This window comes from Tursiops truncatus, chromosome 7, assembly GCF_011762595.2.
Source record: "Tursiops truncatus isolate mTurTru1 chromosome 7, mTurTru1.mat.Y, whole genome shotgun sequence".
Lineage (NCBI taxonomy): Eukaryota > Metazoa > Chordata > Mammalia > Artiodactyla > Delphinidae > Tursiops > Tursiops truncatus.
In genome coordinates this window covers 108,489,373-108,510,921 of record NC_047040.1, presented here as the reverse complement: position 1 = coordinate 108,510,921, position 21,549 = coordinate 108,489,373, and the positions used below count along the sequence as shown (strand labels likewise).

The window sequence follows — 21,549 nt, the reverse complement described above, 5'->3', positions numbered from 1 at the left end:
GTGAACAGCTATGAAAGTCCGGCATGTGTAAGATGACTTTGAGCATTAATTGCATTTCCAAACAGATTCCATTTTTCAAAGAATACTTTCCATCAAGATTTCCTCGAATGATAGATTCCCTTGGGTGTAAACTCTTTCAGTTCTACAAATTCAGTTCAGGAACTGATGTGTTGAGTAAAATGATATTTGAGATTCTTTCAGCAACAGGAGTATGATATGTACTCTACAATTAGGCAGCTCATCATACGTGTATAAAACTGACCAAGAATGTTTAAAACAATGTTCATTTAACAAATATTTACTGAGCAGCTTCTCTGAGTAGAGAGAGCCCTGTCCTTGGTCCCGGGGGTAGAGCAGTGAACAGGGCAGGAGTCTGTTCTGGGAGAGTTTACATTGTGGCGTCTAGCATATTTACAGCATGATGGCAAGTCACTTTAAACAACATGTCAACACAGTATAACATCACCGGTTCCAGCAAACGGCTGAGCGCCTGCTCTAGATCTAGCTGGCCCTCTTGGGTGCTATGTTGTGTGAAAGTTCAACAGTTCCAACCTCGAGGGGTGTAACGTTTGATTGAGAAATGAAGACCAGTCATCCTCATGAGAGCGGTGCACACGCATGCTGGCCCACCCCTAGCCGGCAGCGCAAATCCAGGGAGATCCCGGAGCAGCATTTAGGTACTCCGCAGTGTGACTGATGCCCAGAGCTGGACGACTGGGGCTGCCCTGCTCAGTGCCCATTAGTGTGGCCATCTGCCGTGAAGAAACAGAGCATGGAATTGCAAACACAAAAGGAGCACAAGATAACTCTGCAAGCAGATCACCAAATAACTCTGCCCAAGTGAGACTGGAACAAAGGTGTCGTCAGCACCCATCTTGGACGGTGCGACTCAATTTTTCTTCTTTCTACTTTCTTTCTACTTCTGGGCATTTCCCAATACAATGAAAGTTTTATAGCAGAAGATTATAACTGATTTGACATGAATCATCTTGAGACTTTCCTTCTCGGGGAAACAGTAACTGGCAGGGAGGTGTCTTAGTATGCGGTCTTGGGTTATTCCATGTGGTTGCAGGTTCTCTCTTCTTGTGCCCTTGTCGCGGGGTGGCTTTGGCCTGCGTACCTGTTCTAAGCATCAGGTTTCCCAGGGGCTCATGAAGCCAGTTTAGTGAACGCTCAGTTTAGCAGGGGCGGCTGCGCCTCTGCCGGCCCCTCTGAATTCAGAGGACAGCTGTCGCTCCATTTGTTCTGCAGCCCTGGCTCCCGGCCGGCAGGGAATAGGCTTTCAATGGCCCGCCCAGCAGGCACCTCCCCAGGGAGGCCGGCCCTTCCTTCCTCGGCTTCCTCCATCTTCTCCCCATCCCAGAAGGGCCTCCTGCCCCAGCGCCAGCTCCAGCCCAGCCTCCTGTCCAGGGAGAGATGGGGCTGAAATGCCTGGGTACCCCGTGGTGACTGGACACTCCCAGGGGCTGCCCAGGCCTTCTCCACGTGGCCACGCCAGGAGGGCCAGGCAGCTGCTCTTCCCCAGAGAAGTGGCGGGCGGTGCTCGGCGATGGAAGCAGCAGGACGAGGCCGGGTGGCGACTCAGCCCTCTGAGGTAGAGACGCTGCGTGGTGCCCAGCGAGTGGTGCTTTTTGCTCTGGAGATGTGCGTGGGGCCCTGTTCCTGGTTCTCCCTGCCATTCCCTTGATGCCTTCTAAGTGGTCACGCTAATGTCGCTAAGGGAGGAAAGGGACCAGCCCTGGGGGGGAATGCCCGGCTTACCTTGGCCAGATGCTGGGCCTCCTGCTGGGCAGGCCACGGATGGACAGGCTGCGGGTGGGCGTGGGCACAGCCGGTCTTTATTCTGCACACGGGATGGAGATGCTCCCATGGGGAGGTTGGCGGTTGGTCGTCCTCGTGGAAAAGGGAAAGTGAAACAGACCTCGGCGCAGGGAAGAAAGGTGCTTTTAGAAGCAGGGAGAGGCTGGGGACCCTGCAGGTGAAGAACTCTGTGGTCACCGTGCACAGGTGGTTTCTTGTCGGGTGACGGAGGCCATGATGTTTGAAGTGCAAAAATGTGGCATTGCTGAACGCCTGCTGGGGGCTGTTCTCCGGCCACTCTTGTTCCAAACTCGGGAGTCAAGTCCGCCCCAGAGCCAAGGTAAGAGTGACATGCATTTTTCTCTTCCAAGTGCAAGGCAGGCAGCCTCTGGAAAGGCCGCCGAGCCATGAGTGGTGAAGCTCCTTGGCTCAAAAACACCCCTGAGTAAACCAGACTCTGAAGAAGGGTCCTGTGTTCTCCTTACCCTGAAGAAGGGCTCTGGGTCTCTCTGTTTGTTCTACAAGTGTTACAAGAATTAGTGGGTTACGATTCCACCGGCTTATTTCATGGAGCGCTGCGTGGTCCAAGAAGAAGTAAGGACGTTTTGTGCTGGTCAGACGGTATGTTCTGAGGGCATGCTCACATTTTAAAATGGAAAAATGTATTTGTCAAAATGACAAATGTTCTGGTGTCTGTGGGTGTGCTGCCCGCTGTTCATGTCTCAGTCTGGGAAGCCTGGGCTGGGGAGAGGCTCCGGCTGGAACAGTCCAGGTGCTTCCCTGGCCCTCCCCAGGGATTCTCGCAGGCCACTTCTGGAACAAACTTTACCCTCGAAAGAGCTGGCTAATTTGAGTTATGTATTCCTCCCCTACGAGGACCAGTGCTTGACCACCCCCAACACCCTGAGAGGGAAATGCCCAGACCAGACGCAGGGCGAGAGACCCCTGGGGCCCTCACATCACATGGGCCGTGACACCCGTCCTGCCTGCTGGGAAGGCCCATGGCAGGAGAGACCCTGAGACCTCCTTCTCCGTCCCATTGCCACATGGGGGAAGGGCCCTGGCTCTCGAGAGGCCACTCGAGGCACCTGGAGACCCCCAGTTCCCACTCGCCTCAGCCTACTGATGAGGCCATGCTGGTTGAGGGAGGCCCAACCCCTCCTTTGGCCCCCATGACCCCCAGCCCCCCACCATGGGACCCCTGGGCACAGGGCTAGCTCAGGTGTGGAGCTGGGCTGGAGTGGGGAGTGAGAGGGTGGATGGGCGGGGCAGCCAGGGAAACCCCTGGGAAGGGGGTGCTCACAGATGCCCAGAAGGTGTGGAGCCTGCGCCCGGGGGGGACCCCACGCCTCCCTTCTAGGACAGCTCCCGTGTCGCTCCACTGCTTGCTTTGTGGCTCAGCCTTGCCTGTCTCAAAGCCTCATCTGTCATGCTCTGAATCATCACATTAAGTGGGTGATTCACGCCTCACTTCTGAGTGTCATCAGGGGCTCCCTCCCTGTCAAACCCCAGCCTCCGAACTGCACCCTTTCCCCCTCCCTCCCTCCCACGTCTCTGCTCCCCTAGAGCAGGATTTCTCCAAGCAGTTATAACGTTCTCTGTCACCTCCATTCTCCCCCTAGGGTGCTGCATGTCCCACTGCAGGGGAGCACCGTCTGCATGGCCACAGTGAGGAGTGCTCCTAGGAGTGGGACGCTGCAGGGTCCCACCGCACCCCTCCAGCTGGACTCAGGTCCCCTCACACGCACGGGCCTGCTCTTGACACCAAACCCAGGTCCCTCCCTGTCCTGCAACCAGAGCAGCTTGCACATGGGAGCAGTCATACCCTCCAGGCTTCTGTGATACCTCACCCCTCTCCTCCTCACTCCCTGGTCCCCTGACCTCTCACCCTTGGAGGGCTCCTGGCTCAGCACAGACACCTTCAGTGACCTCATGAGCCCCAGGGTTGAAACTCCATCTGCACCAAACCTTCCACATCTTTGCAGAGATGGGACCTCTCTGAGCTCCAGGTTCACAGTGCCCACTCCCCCACTACCTTCCCTGGGATGTGCAACCATGTGTTTATGGTTTCCTTTGCTGTGCAAAAGCTTTTAAGTTTCATTAGGTCCCATTTGTTTATTTTTGTTTTTATTTCCATTTCTCTAGGAGGTGGGTCAAAAAGGATCTTGCTGTGATTTATGTCACAGAGTGTTCTGCCTATGTTTTCCTCTAAGAGTTTGATAGTGTCTGGCCTTACATTTAGGTCTTTACTCCATTTTGAGTTTATTTTTGTCTATGGTGTTAGGGAGTGTTCTAATTTCACTCTTTTACATGTAGCTGTCCAGTTTTCCCAGCACCACTTATTGAAGAGGCTGTCCTTTCTCCACTGTATATTCTTGCCTCCTTTATCAAAGATAAGGTGACCATATGTGCGTGGGTTTATCTCTGGGCTTACTATCCTGTTCCATTGCTCTATATTTCTGTTTTTGTGCCAGTAACATACTGTCTTGATTACTGTAGCTTTGCAGTATAGTCTGAAGTCAGGGAGCCTGATTCCTCCAGCTCTGTTTTTCTTTCTCAAGATTAAATGCACAAATCTTAACTGTACATTTCATGATTTTTGACAAAAGCATACACTTGTGTGACCCAAGCCCCTATTAAGATATAGAACATTATCATCACCCCCAAAAGTTTCTTCATGTCCTTTTCCAGCCAACCCTTGCCCCCCACGCACACCCTGAGGCAGCCACCATCCTGACTTTTTTCCACCACTGGCTAGTTTTTCTGCTGTAGAGCTTGATATAAATGGAGCAGGAGCTCTTCTGCGTAAGGCTTCTTTCACTCAGAGTCATGTGTGGAGATTTCATCCATGTTGGTGTCAGTGTTTTTTATTTATTTATTTATTTATTTATTTATTTTCCCGGTACGCAGGCCTCTCACTGTTGTGGTCTCTCCTTCCTGTTGCGGAGCACAGGCTCCGGACGCGCAGGCTCAGCGACCATGGCTCACGGGCCCAGCTGCTCCGCGGCATGTGGGACCTTCCCGGACCGGGGCACGAACCCGCGTCCCCTGCATTGGCAGGCGGACTCTCAACCACTGCGCCACCAGGGAAGCCCGGTGTCAGTGTTTTGTCCGTCCTTGCTTAGACTCCGCCCCTGCACTCTGGCCCTACCCTCTCCCTTATTCCCCATGCCCCGCCCTCCCGCTCTCCAGACCACCTTCTTTCTGACCTCAGGGCAGCAAAAAACAAAAGCAAAAACAAACAAAAAAAACCAGCACTTGCTGTTTTTTCCGCCAACTCCTTTCCTCATTCAAGCGTCACCTCCACTCGCCCCTCCACTCGCCCCTCCACTCTAAAGCAGCCCCGCACACTGCCTTTTCTTTGCAGCACTTGTCCCTGTCTAAAATCATGTTTATTTGTTTACAGTCTCTCCCCACCCCCAGCTAAACTCAGTGAGAGCTTGGCCCAGGTCCTCTTGTTCACAGCTGTACCCCTGGTGCTGATATACCATGAACAGTCTTGAATGAAGGGGTGATGAGTGAGTGAACATCTGAATAACCACTGCCAGGCAACTGCCTGCTCTTTCTTGCAAATCTGACCTGTAGGTGCACTGTAGGAGGCTGGCCCATGACTCCTGGAGGCTCCACGTCTCCAGTGGGGCTGAACGGTGCCACAGTCGTCACCCAGCTGAGTTTGCCCCTGGCACAGGGAAGAGGCACTCCGGATGATGGGTGAGCAGCAGAGGGCTCTGGTTTGGCCACAGGCAGATAGTCTCCTGCTCAGCAACAGTACAAAGGGAGGCTGGAAGGCTGGAGGGCAGGCATGGGATCCCCTACAGGTAGGCAGCAGGTCCCTTTGGTGTTTTGCCGTCTACTTTTCATCCCCTTTGGTTCCCACAGGACCCCAGTATTTGCTTAAGCATCCAGTCCATTTCTGGTGCACAGCCCCCAGCACACTTGCTTCTCTGTGTTCGCAGTTATGGAAAGCATTTGTCTCTCAACAGGCAGACGACCCAAGAAATCATCCACGTTTTACACTTAACCATCAAATTACAGTGAATCAGCTAAGACACGTTCGCAAAAAGAACAACTGCAAACCACACTAGTTTCAAGATATCAGCTACTTAGGAACAGGTGCCTTTTCCAAGCTTATTCTGTAGATATAAGGCTGCATGGTAGTATCAATTCGTCTTTCTGAATTCCCGTTTATTCATAGGTTGCTATTTTGCATGGCCATTTCTAGACAGTCTTTGTTGCCAAGAAGTAATGCGCGACGTTCAGTCGGGTTAATAGACCAGGCTGCTCAGTTCTGCCCGCCCACCCCCCCCACGCCCCCCGACGGTGTCATTTGGGCCTCCTCCCCCCGCCCCCCGACGGTGTCATTTGGGCCGTCTCCAATTATGAGCTACACTCCACAGCCCCGCTAGAAATATCTGCCTTTAGGCAGAGTGAGGTTTTTGTTTTGTTTGTTTGTTTAATACTTTTCTCAGAATAGATTCCCTAAATGGTTTTATATCGCCAGGTCACTTTAATGGCTCTTCAGCTTACCAATAGCGAGCGCTTCATCACAGGCAGGAGGAGTAGTACCTGGCCCTCCTCCCCAACTTCGGCGTTTGGTCTGTCTTTACAAAGTACCTTCTGCTGGGTTAGGGGGCTGCTCACAGACTTGGATGAGATGGTAATTTCCTGGGGAGGGCACTAGGTAATCTCCTGGCCTGGCATCTAAGTATGCAGAACCTGGCTCCTTACTCCGAGGGGCGCCCCTCGACCTTGACCTCCCTGGAGGCGAGACTGCGTGGACTGGGAGTCCCCAGTGCCCCGGGAGGGAGTCGGTGCCCAGAAACATCCGTCTGCGGAATTAAAGCGCGAACGTGACCCCCTTTCCTGCCCGGGGCCGCAGCGGGCACTCCGGGCTTGGGGGCCAGCGGGGAGGGAGGTGGTCTCAGCAGCGCCGCTCTCTCCACCGTCCTCCCACCCCCTGCGTGTGTTCGCGTTCCAGGGCGGCCCGCGACAGCGGAGGGGGAGCGCCGGGTGGGGCGCCCCGGCGGGGCGAGGGGGCTCGTTCGCGTTTATTATAACTTCCCTCCCTTTTAAAGGAAAGCTATGCCCGGAATCCGGGAGGTGGCGGGCGAAGCCGGCGGGGAGGACGTGACCCGCGCCCGCCGCAGGCCGAGCTCGCGTGTCCCCCGAGACAAGGCGGCGCGGGTGGCGCGGCGCCCCCCCTCCCAGCGCTCCAGCGTTGGGCTCCCAGCGCCTCGCCCGCCCCCGCCCACACCTCGTGGGGGGGGCTCCCCCCCCCCCCCCCCCAGCTCTCCGGCCGCGGCCCCCACCTCCTGCTCGGGTGGCTGGGCCGGGCTGGGCTGGGCTGGGCTGGGCTGGGCGGCGGGCGGAGCGGCTCCCGGCCTTTTTTGGGCGTCTCCTCGCTCCGCGCGGACCTGCGGGAGGGCGCTCGGCGGGCGGCGGCGGCGGCGGCGGAGGCTCTGCGGGTCCCGAGGCGGTCCCGGTTCGGCGCGCTCGGCCACCATGACGGGAAGGTAACTGCCCCCGGGCGGAGGGCGCCGCTGGCCAGGGAGAGGGGCTGCGCGACAGGACCCCCCGCACGCCCGGAGCCCTTCCCGCACGCCGGCCTCGCGCGTCCCCTCCACCTCGGCCGCTCCCGGGCGGCAGCGCCGGTCAGGTCAGCGGCCCCTGCCCCGCGCGTCCCGCCCTCCCGCCGGCCCCTGACAGCGACAGGTGAAGGGCCCGTTCCGTCCCCCGAACCGCCTGCCCCGCACGACGGGGCCGTGAGCCCCGCCCCCTCCGGAGAACCGGGGCTCAGGGCTCAGAGGGGCGGGAACTTGCTCAAGGTCACAACCAACTAAAGGGCAAGGCGTCAAAACCCAGGCTGTCGGCTTCTACCAGCTTCCCTGTGTGATCCTGTGAGGCTTCACCTCTGGAGCCTTCTGTAAGCCAGGAATGGTAAAAATGGTAAAAGGTCTGTTTGGGGGCCTGGCCAGAACTGCCCGCAAACATAGGCTGCGCGGGGATAGGCTGGGGGCAGGAAACTCCTCCAGGCCTGGCCCAGGTTCTGCTCTCATACCCCTTGTGGCCATTGCACAGATGGGGTGACTGAGGCCACAGAGCCCGAGTGACTCACCAGGCCAGTCACATGTCCACCAGTTCCCGGCCAGTGTTGGCCTCTGCGGCCCTTTCTGGAACGTGGCTGGATACAAGTGCGTGACTCACGGCTGGGTGGGAGGGGCTGGTCTCTGAGGTCCGGGCGCCCCCTTCCAGCCAATCCCTGGGAGGAGGATGCTCTTCTTCACCACCCCTTGACTTCGGCAGAAGGGTGGAGGGCACCCTGTGGCTTTGCTGGGGAAAGGGGCTTGGAGAGGCAGTGCCCAGGAGTGGGGAGCGGCCACTCGGGACAGGGTGGGGGACCCAAACCTAGGTGATGTGCAGGGCGGTCACCCAGCCTGCAGGGGCACATTGATCGCTATTAAGGCTGTGGCCCCGAGTCTTAGGGCAGCCCCAGGAACCAGCACGGATCCTGTCACCTGGGGAGTCCTGTGCTTCATATGCGATTTGCTGCCCACTTCCCAGACCCCCTGTCCCGACCCAAGTCTGTGGACAAAGCCAGCTTCCAGCGCTCACCCCTCCTAGTGCTCTCGTGTCCTCCGGTCCCTCGCAGGGCGCCCCTGCGGCTGCCTCGCTCCACACCCTCAGAGCTTCCGGGGAAAAGAAGGGAGAGAGAAGGACAGGGACGGAATCAGGAGCAGCGACAGATGGGTGGTGGGGTGGGGGTGGGATGCGTGGCAGGTGGTTCTCCAGGCGCAGAAGAGATCGTAGGGCAGAGCCGCAGGGTGCCCGCTTCTGTAGCAGCTTCTGCCCAGATTCCCCGGGTGGGCGTTGAGGCAGAAACCCTGACGCACCTCTGTTCCCTCAGCAGGAGTCCTCTCAACCCTGAGTCCCGGGGGTCTTCCAGGGAGAGGGAGCCGTCGGGTCAGCCAGACGCAGCCCGGCAGGAGAAGCTGGGAAGGCAGGCGGGGGGGTGGGGGTGGGGGAGCAGAGGCCAGCCTGCCCCAGCTGCTGCCTGGCTCCAGCGGGCTCCCTGAGCCTGAAAGATGCTGGTCGTCAAGTGACACAGGGACCAGAGTGAGCCTTGGAAAACACTGAGTCGGGTTTTTCCTTGTGAAAGTAAAACTGCTCATCTTAGAGAGTTTGGAAAAACCCAGAAACAAAAAAGGTAACAGAAACATTAGAAGAAAGAAAGGAAACACCAGCAGTTCCACTCCTCAGAAATGCCCTCAGGAACATTTTGGTGGCTTTCTTCTTTTCTTGTGGTGTATTCTCGTGCTCATTTGTTTTTCACAAGCTGTGAGTGGTCTGTGAGCACAGTGTTCCACCCTCCTTTGAAGATTGCCTACCACATGTGGCGTCCGTGCCAGGGCTGGCTAGCCTCCCCTCCCCACACAGGCATAGGGGCCAGGCTGGCAGAGCAATGGACATTCAATCTTTGGGGTGGGCGAGGTTTTTCCTGTCCCAGAAGCTGTGAAGTTTCATTTTCACGCCACCGTGCCCTCCACACGTCCACTGCCCCCACGAGATGCCAGGGCAGTTCTCACACCTGGATGCTGGTTCTCCGCACATCATCCCTTGCTGCCCAGACCAGGCTGACCTTTGGAAACGACCCTGTCCTTGTACACCTCATGCACCTTCTGGGGCTGTCCCTGCCAATGGCGTAAAGTGCCAGCCCTCCGTGGGACTGGAGCAGATGAGACCAGAGGGAGGGCAGTGGGGAGCCACTGAAGTGACCTGGGGTGACATGCATGACCAGGCATGTCACCCCATGCCTGGGGCTGCTGAGGAAGAGAAGGGGAAGGAGACTGGCCAGGAGGCAAGAAACGGGAGAGCCTCTGCTTGGCAGCCATGGGGCTGGAGAAGAATAGACGGACTCAGGGGACCTGGGGGGTGGAGTCTGGACCCAGGACGGATCCAGGAAGAGGATGCCCAGTTTGTGGTGGCAGGTGTGGGAGTGGACACAGAGCTAGTTTGGGCCATGAAGCATTCGAAGAGCTGTGGTGAGTCTAGGGGCAAACCCTGAGACTGGACATGAGGGCCTGCAGCCCAGGAGAGGGCTGAGCTAGGGCAGAAGAGTGAATGAGGCCTGGAACATGGGCGTGGTTGCCTAGGGAGCAGCTGTGCTGTGGGAAGAGGCTCAGCCCCAGCTGCAGCCCTGGGGACTCCGGACCTTAAAAACACCGCATCTTTGTTCCAGCTGAAGGGGCCTTTGGCGTCACCGGTTTTCAAGCCCGACTGGGTTATGTCCCCTACCCAGGGACCTGGCCTGGCAGCAGCTGTCTTCCAGAGGGAGCCTGGGACCTGGTGCTCGCAGCAGTGTGACTCAGTGGCTTGGCCTACCCACCAAGTCCCACCCACCGCATGACCGGCATCCGCAGAGGCTGCCAGATGGCAGCTGGGTCCCACGCTCGGTGCGGTGCAGAGTGGGGCTGCTAGAGCCCTCTCCTCACACCTACCAGCCTCCCCCGACCCCGATGTGCTCCCAGCTGCTCCCCACCCTCCTCAGGAATACGGCCAGTGACCCCCTCAGCAGAGGAACCTGCCGAGGTGCAGCTAGGGTGGCAGCCAGAGCCCTCAGGACAGCACATGGGGCTGTGATGGAGTCAAGGGTTTAAGCCCAGTGGGAAGCAGGTGACACGGGATGTGCAGCTGAGGCCTGAGCCCCAGGCTGGGCCCCGCCCATGGCCCCTCACCGCCTCCCTTTTCCTCTGCTTCTACTGTAGACTCCCCTCTCTGGCTGGCCTGACCTGTAGTGTGTGCCCAGTTCCTTGCTATAACAACGCCTCTACCTGGGCTCACTTCAAGCTACCCACGTGATGTGAAGCAGTTCACGGAATTCCTGAAAACTGAGCAGTCAGCAGTGTGATCTGGCCCGGGGTGGCCCCGGCACACCGCTGTGGAGAGGCACCAGGCGTTCCCTGCACAGCGGCTGGCCCGCCTCTCCGGCGACACTGCTGCTCCCCGCTCCCACCTACCACACGCAGATTCTCACTTAAACCCTCCTGGGGGCTTCATTTCTAGGTGGGGAGCGGGGCAGAGGGAGGTCCCTGAACTGTGCTCCTTGCTCTGTTTATTCCGATCTTCCGAATTTCTGGTGATGTCTATTTACTCGAATTTCCCGTGAGGCAAGAAGGTTGGAATACACCACTCATCATCTCAGGCAAAGGATCTGGGCGAGTCGTCTTCGGTCCCCCAATGAGGTTGACTCTGGCGGAGAGGCTGTTTGTGGTGGTGTCGCTGGCTCCCCTGGGGGTGGCACTAACCACCCAGCCGGAGAGGCAGCGCCATCTCATGCCTTGCTGGCGGCTGCCCTGGCCCTTGTCTCTGCCCTAGTAGGTGACATAGTTGCATTCATCGCTACGTGTGCGCTGCTTAAACATTTGAGATAGGAATCCCATGCCATGAAATTCACTGTTTCAGAGTGTACAGGTCAGTGGCTTTTAGTACATTCACCACGTTATGCAACCATCACTACTAATTCTAGAACGGTTTCATCACTCCCAAAAGAAACCCATTTGCAGTCAATTCCGCCCCCCCTCCCCCCCCCCAGCCCTTGGCAATTCCTAGTCTGCTTTCCGTCTCTGCAGATTTGCCTGTTCTGGACGTTTCACATAGATGGAACCGTACATTAAGTCACTTTTTTTTTTTTTTTTTTGCCTGGCTTCTTTCATTTAGCATCATGTTTTCAAGGTTCATTTATGTTGTCATATGAATCAGTACTTTGTTCCATTTTTTAGCCAAATATTCCCTTCTATGGATATACCACGTTTTGTCTATATGTTCACCTGTGGTGGACATTTGAATTGTTTCCAGTTTTGGCTCTTATGAATAATGCTGCTGTGAACATCCCTATATATATTTTCTACTTTCTGGAGCAAACACCTAGGAGTAGAATTGCTGAGTCACATAGTAACTCTGTGTTAAATTTTTTGAGGAATTGCCAAGCTGTTTTCCAAGTAATAGCACAATTTTTACATTCCCACCAGGAACGTGTGAGGGTTCCAGTTCTCCACGTCCTAATTAATACATCATTATCCGCATCAGTAGGTGTAAAGTGGTATCACATTATAGTTTTGACTTTTATTTCCCTAGTGACTTGTGATGTTGGACACTTTTTCAGGTGCTTATTGGCCACTTGTATATCTTCTTTGAGAAATGTCTACTCAAATTCTGTACCCATTTTAAAATTGGATTCTTTTTATTGTTGGGTTGTAAGAGTTCTTTTTGTATTCTGGATATTAGACACTCGTCAGATATGTGATTTGCAAATACTTTCTGCTGTGGATTGCCTTTTAACTTGCCTGATAGTGTCCTTCAATGCACAAAAGTTTAAATTTTGATGAAGTCCTATTTACCTATTTATTTTTGATGGCTTGAGTTTTTGGTTTCATATCTAGGAAACTGTTACCTAATCAATGGAGATTTATACCTATGTTTTTTTCTAGGAGTTCTTTAGTGTTAACTCTAATATTTCAGTTTTCAATCCATTATGAGTCAGTTTTTATTTATTTTTTATGAGTCAGTTTGTATATATGACCTGAAGTAGAGGTTTAAAATCATTCTTTTTCATGTGGTTATTAAGTGGGTCTAGCATCATTTGTTGACAAGACTATTCTTTCCTCAATGAATTGTCTTGGCAGGCTTGTCAAAAATCAATTGACCCTGGATGTATGGGATTATTTCTGAATTCTCAATCCGATTCCACTGATGTACGTGCTTATCCTTATGCCAGTACCATACTGTTTTGATTACTGTAACTCTGTAGTAAGTTATGAAATTGGGAAATGTGAGTCCTCTGACTTTGTTCTTTTTCAAGTTGTTTTGAACAACTATTCTGAGTCCCTTGCATTTATTTCCATATGAATTTTAGGATTAGTTTGCCCATTTCTGTAAAAAAGGCAGTTGGAATTTTGATACGGATTGTGTTGAATCCATAGGTCATTTGGGGGGGAAGGTATTGCTATCTTAACAATGTTAGGTTTTCTAATCTATGAACATGGGATGCCTTTCCATTTATTTAGGTCTTCTTTTATTTCTTTCAACAATGTTGCATAGTTATCAGTGTATAAGGCTTACACTTCTTTGGTTAAATTTATTTCTAAGTATTTTTTCTTATTTATTTATTTATTTATTTATGGCTGCGTTGGGCCTTCGTTACTGCGCACAGGTGCAGCAAGCGGGGGCTACTCTTCGTTGCAGTGCATGGGCTTCTCATTGTGGTGGCTTCTCTTGTTGCAGAGCATGGGCTCTAGGCACACAGGCTTCAGTAGTTGTGGTTTGCGGGCTCTAGAGCACAGGCTCAGTAGTTGTGGTGCATGGGCTTAGTTGTTCCACGCATGTGGGATCTTCCTGGCCCAGGGCTGGAACCTGTGTCCCCTGCATTGGCAGGCAGATTCTTAACAACTGTGCCACCAGGGAAGCCCCGTATTTTTTCTTTTTGATGCTATTAAAAATGGAATTGTTTTATTAATTTTATATTCAGATTGCTCATTGCTAGTGACTTTTTGTATATTGTTTTTTATCCTGCAACCTTGCTGAATTAATTTACTAGCTGTGATAGGTGTGTGTGTGTGTGTGTGTGTGTGTATGTGTGTGTGTGTGTGTGTCCGGGGGGAGTTCTTTAGGGTTTTCTATATATAAGAAAATGTGATGCACAATTAGAGATAGTTTTACTCCTTCTTTCCAATCTGGATGCCTTTCATTTTCTTTTCCTGCCTAGTTGTCTTTGCTAGAACCTCCAGTGCAATGTTGAAAATAAATGAGAAGGCTGGATATCTTGTCTTGTTCTTGACCTTAGAGGGAAACCTTTCAGTCTTTTACAATTAAGTATGATGTTAGCTGTGGTTTTTTTGCAGTTTGAAGAAATTCCCTTCTATTCCTAGATCCTTGAGTTTTGTTTTGTTTTGTTTTGTTTTAATCATGAAAGGTGTTGGATTTTGTCAAGTGTGTTTTCTGCATTCACTGAGATGATCATGTGGTGTTTTCCCTTTATTCTACTGATATGATGTATTGTATCAATTTTTTAATGTTAAAACAACCTTATCTTCCTGAGATAAATCCCATTTGGTCATGTTGTATAATACTTGTTATAGGCTTCTAGATTCAGTTTTGTTGAGGACATCTGTATTCATAAGGGATATCGATCTGTAGTTTTCTTGTGATGTCATTGTCTGGTGTTGGTATTAGGGCAATACTGGCCTCACTGAGTTAGGGTGTTCCCTCTTGGTTGATTTTTGGGAAGATTTTTGTGAAGGACTGGTGTTAATTCTACTTAAACATTTGATAAAATTCGCTAATAAAACCATCTGGTCCTGGGGTCCTCTTTGTGGGAAGTTTCTTTTTCTTTTTTTTTTAATTACTAACCTATCCCCTGTACTTGTTACTGGTCTATTTGGATTTTCTGTTTCTTCTTGAGTCAGTTTGGGTAATTTATGTCTTTCTAGGAATTTGTCCATTTCAACTAGGTTATTTAATTTGTTGGCATATGATTGTGCATAGTATTTCCTTACAATCCTTTAAATTTCTCTGAGTTCAGTCCCTTGTTTCATTCTGAATTTTAGTCATTTGAATGTTCTCTTTTTTTCTTGGTCAGACTAGATAAAGATTTGTTAAGTTTTGATGATCTTACCAATGAACCAACTTTTGGTTTCATAGATTTTCTCTATTTTTTCTAGTTTCTATCTGATTTATTTCTGCTCTAATCCTTATTATTTCCTCCATTTGCTTACTTTGAGTTTAGTTTACTAATCTGTTTGTAGTTCCTTAAAATGGGAGGTTAACTTATTGATTGAGATTTTTTTACTGTAGATATTTACGGTTATAAATTGAGCACCACTTGAGCTTCAGCCAATAAATTTTGGTCTGTTGTGTTTCCATTTCATTCATTCCAAAGTATTTCCTAAATTCCCTTGTGTTTTCTTCTTTGGTTCATTGGTTCTTTAGGAGTATGTTGTTTAATTTCCATATACTTGTGAATTTACTAACTTTCCTTTTATGTTTGATTTTAATTTTATTCTGCTGTGGCCTGAGAATATGCTTCTTATGATCTCAATCATTTTAAATTTATTGAGGCTTTTTTTTTTTTTTTTTTTGCGGTACGTGGGCCTCTCACTGTTGTGGCCTCTCCCATTGTAGAGCACAGGCTCCGGATGCACAGGTTCAGCGGCCACGGCTCATGGGCCCAGCCGTTCTGCGGCATGTGGGATCTTCCCGGACCGGGGCACGAACCCGTGTCCCCTGCATCAGCAGGCGGACTCTCAACCACTGCACCACCAGGGAAGCCCTGAGGCTTGTTTTATGTCCTAATATATGGTCTGTCCTGGAGAATGTTCCATGTGTCCTTAAGAAGAATGTATATTCTGCTATTGTTGGGTGGAGTGTTCTATAGATGTCTTTTAGGCCTAGTTGGCTTATAGTGTTGTTTATGTTTTCTATATCCTTGCTTAGCTTCTATATAATGGTCTATCCATTATTGACAGTGGAGTATTGAAGTCTCTAGCTATTATTTTTAAATTATCTATTTTTCTCTCAGTTCTGTCAATTTTTGCTTCAGGTATTTTGGGGCTTTGTTGTTAGGTGCATATGTTTATACTTGTTATTTCTTCTTTATGGATTAACTCTTTTATCATCATAAAATCTCCTTCTTTGCTCTTGTAACAATTTTTGCCTTGAAGTCTATTTTGTCTGATAGTATAGCCACTCCAGTTCTCTTTTGTTTGCTGTTTGAATGGTATATCTTTTCCATTCTTTTATTTTCAGCTTTTTGTGTTTTTGAATCTAAAGTGAACCTCTTGTAGAAAGCATATAGTTGGATCACATTTAAAATATCCATTTAAAAAAGTTCAAAAAACTTTTAATTGGAAAGTTTAATCCATTTATATGTAATGTAATTACTGATAACTGGGGTTTACATCTGCCACTTTCCTATTTTTTTCTATTTGTCTTACATCTTTTTTGTTTCTTAATTCCTACACCATTGCCTTCTTTTGTGTTAAATTATTTCATTATGCAGTCATCTTTAAACCAGATGGGAAAAAAGGTTTACAAACAAAAAATACATTTATACTGTCTTTTATATTTATCTATGGTTACCTTTACTGCTCTTAATTTCTTTTTTGTTTTTAAATAATCTAACAGGTTCTTCTCTTTTTTCCCTATTTATTTTTTCCTGCATTCGGTCTTCGTTGCTCTGTGTGGGCTTTCTCTAGTTGCGGTGAGCAGGGGCTACTCTTCGTTGCAGTGCTCAGGCTTCTCATTGCAGTAGCTTCTCTTGTTGTGGAGCACGGGCTCTAGGCTCGCAGGCTTCAGTAGTTGTGGCCCACGGGCTCAGTATTTGTGGCTCACAGGCTCTAGAGCACAGGCTCAGTTGTTGTGGAGGACAGGGTTAGTTGCTCCAAGGCATGTGGGATCTTCCCGGATGAGGGATTGAATTTGTGTCCCCACCATGCTGGCAGGTGGATTCCTAACTGCCACTGCACCACCAGGGAAGTCCCTGCTCTTAATTTCTTCATGTGGATTTGAATTATTGTCTAGTGTCCTTTCATTTCATCCTGAAGGACTCTCTTTAGTATTTCTTTTCAACTCTAGGATTTGTTTTTGGTCCCATTTTATAATTTCTCTCTCTTTATTGATATTCTCCATTTGGTGAGAGATTTTCATACTTTTCTTTAGTTTTTTAGATCTGGCTTCCTTTAGTTCTTTGAACGTGTTTGTATCAGATGATTTGAGGTCTGTCTAGTAAGTCTAACATCTGGGCTTCCTCAGGGACAGTTTCTGTTGATTGCTCTCTTTTTAATGTGTCTAGGTCATTTTTTTTGTTGTTTCTTTGCATGTATCATAATTTTTGCTGAGAACAGGACTTTTCAAATAAAATAACGTGGCAGCTCTGGAAACCAGATTCTCCCTACTCCCCAGGGTTTGTTGTTGCTGCTTATTGTTTGTTTAGTGAGTTTTCTGAACAGATTCTGTAAAGTCTGCATCTCTGTCATTTGTGGCCACTGAAGTCTCTGCCTGGTTAGTTTAGTAGTCAGCTAATGATTGGACAGAGATTTTCTTGAATGTCTGAAACCAGTAAGTCTCCCAGCCTTTACTGAAGGCTCTGAGTGTATGTTGGGGCACAGTTTCAACATCCAACCAGGCATTTTACAACTCCGCCTTAGTCTTCACTTCCTGATTGTACAGAGCCCAAAAGGTCCATCAGAAGTGAGAGCTTAGGACCTTCTAAGGACTTTCCTGAGCATGCACATAGCCCTGGGCATTCGCATGGCCTTCTAGATTCCCAGGAATATGTCGGTTCTTTTTGAAGCCCCTAAGGACATCTTATTCCCAACTGTCCCCTTTGCCTGTGACAACGGCAGCTATGATAGTAATACATAGGTAGCTGTGATAGTAACACATTTGAAAAACTCACCCCAGGAGAGGCTCTGAGCACTGGGTAAGTGTGAGTGAGGTCACATAAAAACCAGCCTTTCAAGTGGGATCTTCCAGGGAAGACCAGGTCTTTCTCCTTTGGGAATGAAGCTTTGACAGAGTTTCCACCCTGTTCTGCTCCCTCATTACTGGGAATGCAGCCAGTTACTTTTCCAGGCAGCTATGGAGTTAGGAAGTGGGGATTAAGGACTAGGGTAAATGAAAACACCAAAGAGGTGTTCTTACCAAGATTCAGCTTTTATAACCCCCTCCCAGCTGGTTATTTTTTTAATTGATCTATTGTTATTGAGGTATAATTGACATACAACATTATGTTCGTTTTAGCTGTACAACATAATGATTTGATATTTGTATATATTGAGAAATGATCACCACAATAAGTCTAGTTAACATCTAGTTAACTAGACACCATAGTTATAAAAAATTTTTTTCCTTGTGATGAGGACTTTTTAGATTTATTCTCTTAGCAACTTTCAAATATGAAATACAGTATATAGTCACCATGCTGTACGTTACATCCCCATGATTTATTTGTCTTATAAAAAGAAGTTTGTATCCTTTGACCCCCTTCACCCATTTCACCCATCCGCCGCACCCCCACCTCTGGCAACCATCAATCTGTTCTCTGTATCTGACCTGGGCTTTTTGTTTTGTTTTGTTTTTAAAATTCCAAGTATAAATGTGACCACACAGTATGTGTCTTTCTCTGTCTGACTTATTTCACTTAGCGCAATAGCCTCAAGTTTCATCCATATTTTCTCGAATGGCAAGATTTCATTCTTTTTTATGGCTGCATAGTATTCCACTGCATTTATATACCACAGCTTCTTTATCCATTCATCCATTGATGGACACTTAGGTTGTTTCCATATTTTGGCTATTGTAAATAATGCTGCAATGAACATAGAGGTGTGTATATCTTTTCAAATTAGTGTTTTTGTTTTCTTCAGATAAATACCCAGAAGTGGAATTGCTGGATCATATGGTAGTTCTATTTTTAATTTTTTGAGGAACCTCCATACTGTTTTTCATGGTGGTTGCACCAATTTACATTCCCACAACAGTGCAAGAGGGTTCCCTTTTCTCCACACCCTCACCAACACTTGTTATTTCTTGTCTTTTTGATAATAGCCTTTTTTTTTTTTGCGGTACGCGGGCCTCTCACTGTTGTGGCCTCTCCCGTTGAGGAGCACAGGCTCCGGACGCGCAGGCTCAGCGGCCATGGCTCACGGGCCCAGCCGCTCCGCGGCATGTGGGATCTTCCCGGACCAGGGCACGAACCGTGTCCCCTGCACCGGCAGGCGGACTCTCAAGCACTGCGCCACCAGGGAAGCCCTTCGATAATAGCCTTTCTGACAGGTGTGATATCTCCTTGAGGTTTTGACTTGCATTTCCCTGATGATTAGTGACGTTGAGCATATTTTCACGTACCTGTTGGTCATCTGTATGTCTTCTCAGCAGTTTTTCTTGCTCTCTGGGTTACTGTAAGTCTTTGGTTAATTTACAGAGTTCTGAAAGAGGTGATGCTGACATTCCTTGCTAGTTTTTTCATTGCTTTTATGGAAAGACAAACTTTCAGAGGTCCTTATTCTGCCATTTTTGCTGACATCATTCTGACTGTGTTTTTGCAACTGTGTTCTCTGGAGCCAGAATGCTGGCTGGGGATCCCAGTGTGACTGGTACCTCCACCCCCACTGGTAAGAGGGGCCTAGGCCCCAGGCCATCGACTTGAAGCCGCTCTAAGAAAACTCTCTACACTAGCTTTCTTAAGCATTCATCTCTCTACATCAGCAGGTGGGAGGTGATCCTTCTTGTTGGTTCCAGGCTCAGCTTCTCTCTGCCCTTTAGACCCTGGGGCCACCTTTAAGAAAATATTTGTTGAATTGATCAGTGCTTGGTACCTTTGGAATTGAGCTGCTTTGACAAACTATGTACTGCACCCAATGTTCGTAGTCATCTGGCTGTGTTTGGGGGTTGACCCCCAGGGTAGTTAATGAGTACTTACTGCCCCGTGTTTGGATTTACTAGATGACGTGTGTTCCTCGGTGTCCGGGACTGGCCTCTGAGTCTCGATGGATCCCCTCAGTTTCCTCCTGCCCCCGTGTTGGAGGCCCAGCGCCCTGGAACGATGGAAGGCAAAGGAAGATCCTGCTCACGCTTCCTTGATCCCGCTAGCAAGGTTTTCCAGGGAAATGGAATCTAAGTTATAGATTTCTGCGAGTCCTCTGGATCCTTATTTAACGCTGCGCGTGGTGCCTGCCTGGCCAGCAGTGACCACAGCTGAGATGCTGGCCGCGGGTGTCTGCACTTAGATCACAGTAACCCCGCCAGTCCCTTTAGGTAAGAAGGCATGGAAACGCTGCCTTTCCGGTGGTCTTCCATCGGAGGCTGCTGCTTCTGCTTGCCGTGGTGAGCTGGGGGGCTACCTGCCCTCTAGCTTTTGACAGTGTGGACCCCTTTTGGGGTGGATGGTTATTTGTTGGCCAGATCCAGGGACCGGGCTGCCCTGGTCTGGGTCTCCTAGGTGGCTGCAGGTTCTCAGGGAAGGGAACAAGGCAAACGTGGGCATGTGTGGGAATCCCTCATCAGCTTCTTGACTGCAGGATTCCTAAGCTGGCTCAGTCCCATACTGCCCTCCTCAGATGACTGTACCATCGTCAGCATGTCCAGGGGGCTTAGGGTTTCCTCGGAGGCTCCTGGCAACCCGGGATCTCCAGGCATCCTGCCCTGCCACTGTGGACTAGACCTCTCACCTCGGTGCACTTTGGGATCTTCCCAGCGTGTTCCCTCCCCAGCCTGGACCCAACCCTGCCAGCCTCAGCTTTCACTGTGCTGCCCCCGCCGCGGGAACAATATCCTTTCTATTCGGAGTTGACTCTGCTGCCCTTTGGAGATCGCAGTGCGTAACGTGAGCTCCTGTGCAGAGGGGTGGGGGCCGAGGCGCCCCCCGCACGCCGGGAGTCCGGCGGCCCAGCCCGGCCGTTGGTGGCTGCCCGCCGCCGCACCTGCCCTCCGAGGCTGGGGTCCGACGGCCGGTCGGAGCAGGCGGCCCGCGACGCGCCGGCAGGAGGAGGCCCGCGCCATGGCCGCCCGGCTGGGCGCGCTCGCCGCGTCGGGGCTTTACCGGCGGCGCCAGCACCGGCAGAGCTCGCCGCCCGCCGCGCCCGGGTAGGTGGCCGGGGGCAGGGCGGGGGTGCGGGAGACAATGGCCGGAAAGCTGCCGCCGCGGGCCTTTCCTCGGACACCCGCCTGGCCCTTCCGACGGCGGCGGCGGCGGCGGCCCGGCTGCCCCGGGCGTGAGTTCGGCGCCGGGCGTGGCGGCCATGGGGGGCAGGGCGCGGCTTAATCCAGCCGGGTTTGCTGTCCTGGGATCAGCACTCTTGGGCAGGGCGCTGAGGATGGGGCGCTCAGATAAGTTGCCCGAGGTAACCTCCACGACCGCTTTCAGACTCGGATCGCTTTCTGGCCGCTTTCTAGATGAGCACCCTGGGTGGTCAGGGAACGCGCTGGACATCACCCATCCAAAAAATGGCTAAGCTGTGACTTGAAGCCAGGGTGGACTGACTCTGAAGCCTGAACTGCTTTATCCCGGGGAGAACTGCCAGTGAGGCAATGAGGAGAGCTTCCTTTGGGACTGGGAGGGGGAACCTGTGGGTACGGGATGGACCTCAGGGCATCTCGAGGATGAGTTAGCCTGGGGTGGGGAGGGCCTGAGGGGGCACTTAGATAGTGGAGCCCCCCGGAGTGAGGGTGGGGCTGGAGGAGGGGCTCCTGGACATGTCGAAGTTGCAGGGAGTGAGAGCGGTGAGGGCCGTGGGCTTGGGGTCTTTGGCATCAAAATAGCAGGTGGGACCCCCGGAGGCGTGGGGGAGGAGCTGCGGGAAGGACATGGGGTTTGCAAGGAGGGGGTGGGGATTCAGGGAGGAGACAGAGCAGCAGTCACAGAGGTGGGCAGCCTGGAGGCTGCGGGAGGAGAGCGAACCCAGAGGCTGATGCTCCGCGGTAAACGTGCGCCCCACTGTGTGCTCACGGTGCGCGCATGGCCAGGGCAGCCTTCCGGAGCCGGGCTGAGGGTTGAGCCCTCAAAGGTGTCTGGGAGGCCGTCAGGTGGGGGGCAGGGAGCAGAGGCTGCAGAGGGCCACCCGCGGGATACCTGTTGTAGCCGGGCTTGCACCTGCATCCGTGTCTCAGGCCCCTCACCAGGGGCCACACCGGGATGGGCACTGGACAAGCCCACTGCTCCGGTGGGGAATCCGGAGCGCGGGAGGCCAAGTGACTTAC

General features: G+C 51.3%; 1 protein-coding gene and 1 long non-coding RNA gene across 14 annotated transcripts in view; one reads left to right on the top strand and one right to left on the bottom strand.

Annotated features, from left to right (window-relative positions):
• The first annotated feature begins 1,371 nt into the window (after positions 1 to 1,371).
• LIMS2 (LIM zinc finger domain containing 2) overlaps positions 1,372 to 21,549 on the top strand; it is a 41,217-nt gene continuing 21,039 nt past the window's right edge. For 4 of the 11 annotated variants that reach the window (XM_073807840.1, XM_033860313.2, XM_033860309.2 and 1 more), the window contains exon 1: positions 7,178 to 7,313. In XM_073807840.1, the coding sequence (XP_073663941.1) occupies positions 7,303 to 7,313 (11 nt within the window). In that variant the 5' untranslated portion in view covers positions 7,178 to 7,302. Of the gene's footprint in view, positions 1,595 to 2,007; positions 2,141 to 5,385; positions 5,512 to 5,783; positions 5,914 to 7,177; positions 7,314 to 19,960; positions 20,437 to 20,556; positions 20,694 to 21,549 lie in introns of those variants that run through there. The other 7 variants (XM_073807841.1, XM_073807842.1, XM_073807843.1 and 4 more) reach the window with 7 other exon arrangements.
• On the bottom strand, positions 5,907 to 9,080 carry LOC141279211 (uncharacterized). 3 transcript variants are annotated; one of them, XR_012333179.1, is made up of 4 exons: positions 8,691 to 9,080; positions 7,916 to 8,486; positions 7,110 to 7,721; positions 5,907 to 6,629 (listed from the first exon to the last, which is right to left on the bottom strand). It is a non-coding gene; the product is annotated as an uncharacterized lncRNA (long non-coding RNA). The 3 variants fall into 3 exon arrangements; XR_012333177.1 differs by having other exon boundaries at positions 7,110 to 8,059; positions 8,413 to 8,486; XR_012333178.1 differs by having other exon boundaries at positions 7,916 to 9,080.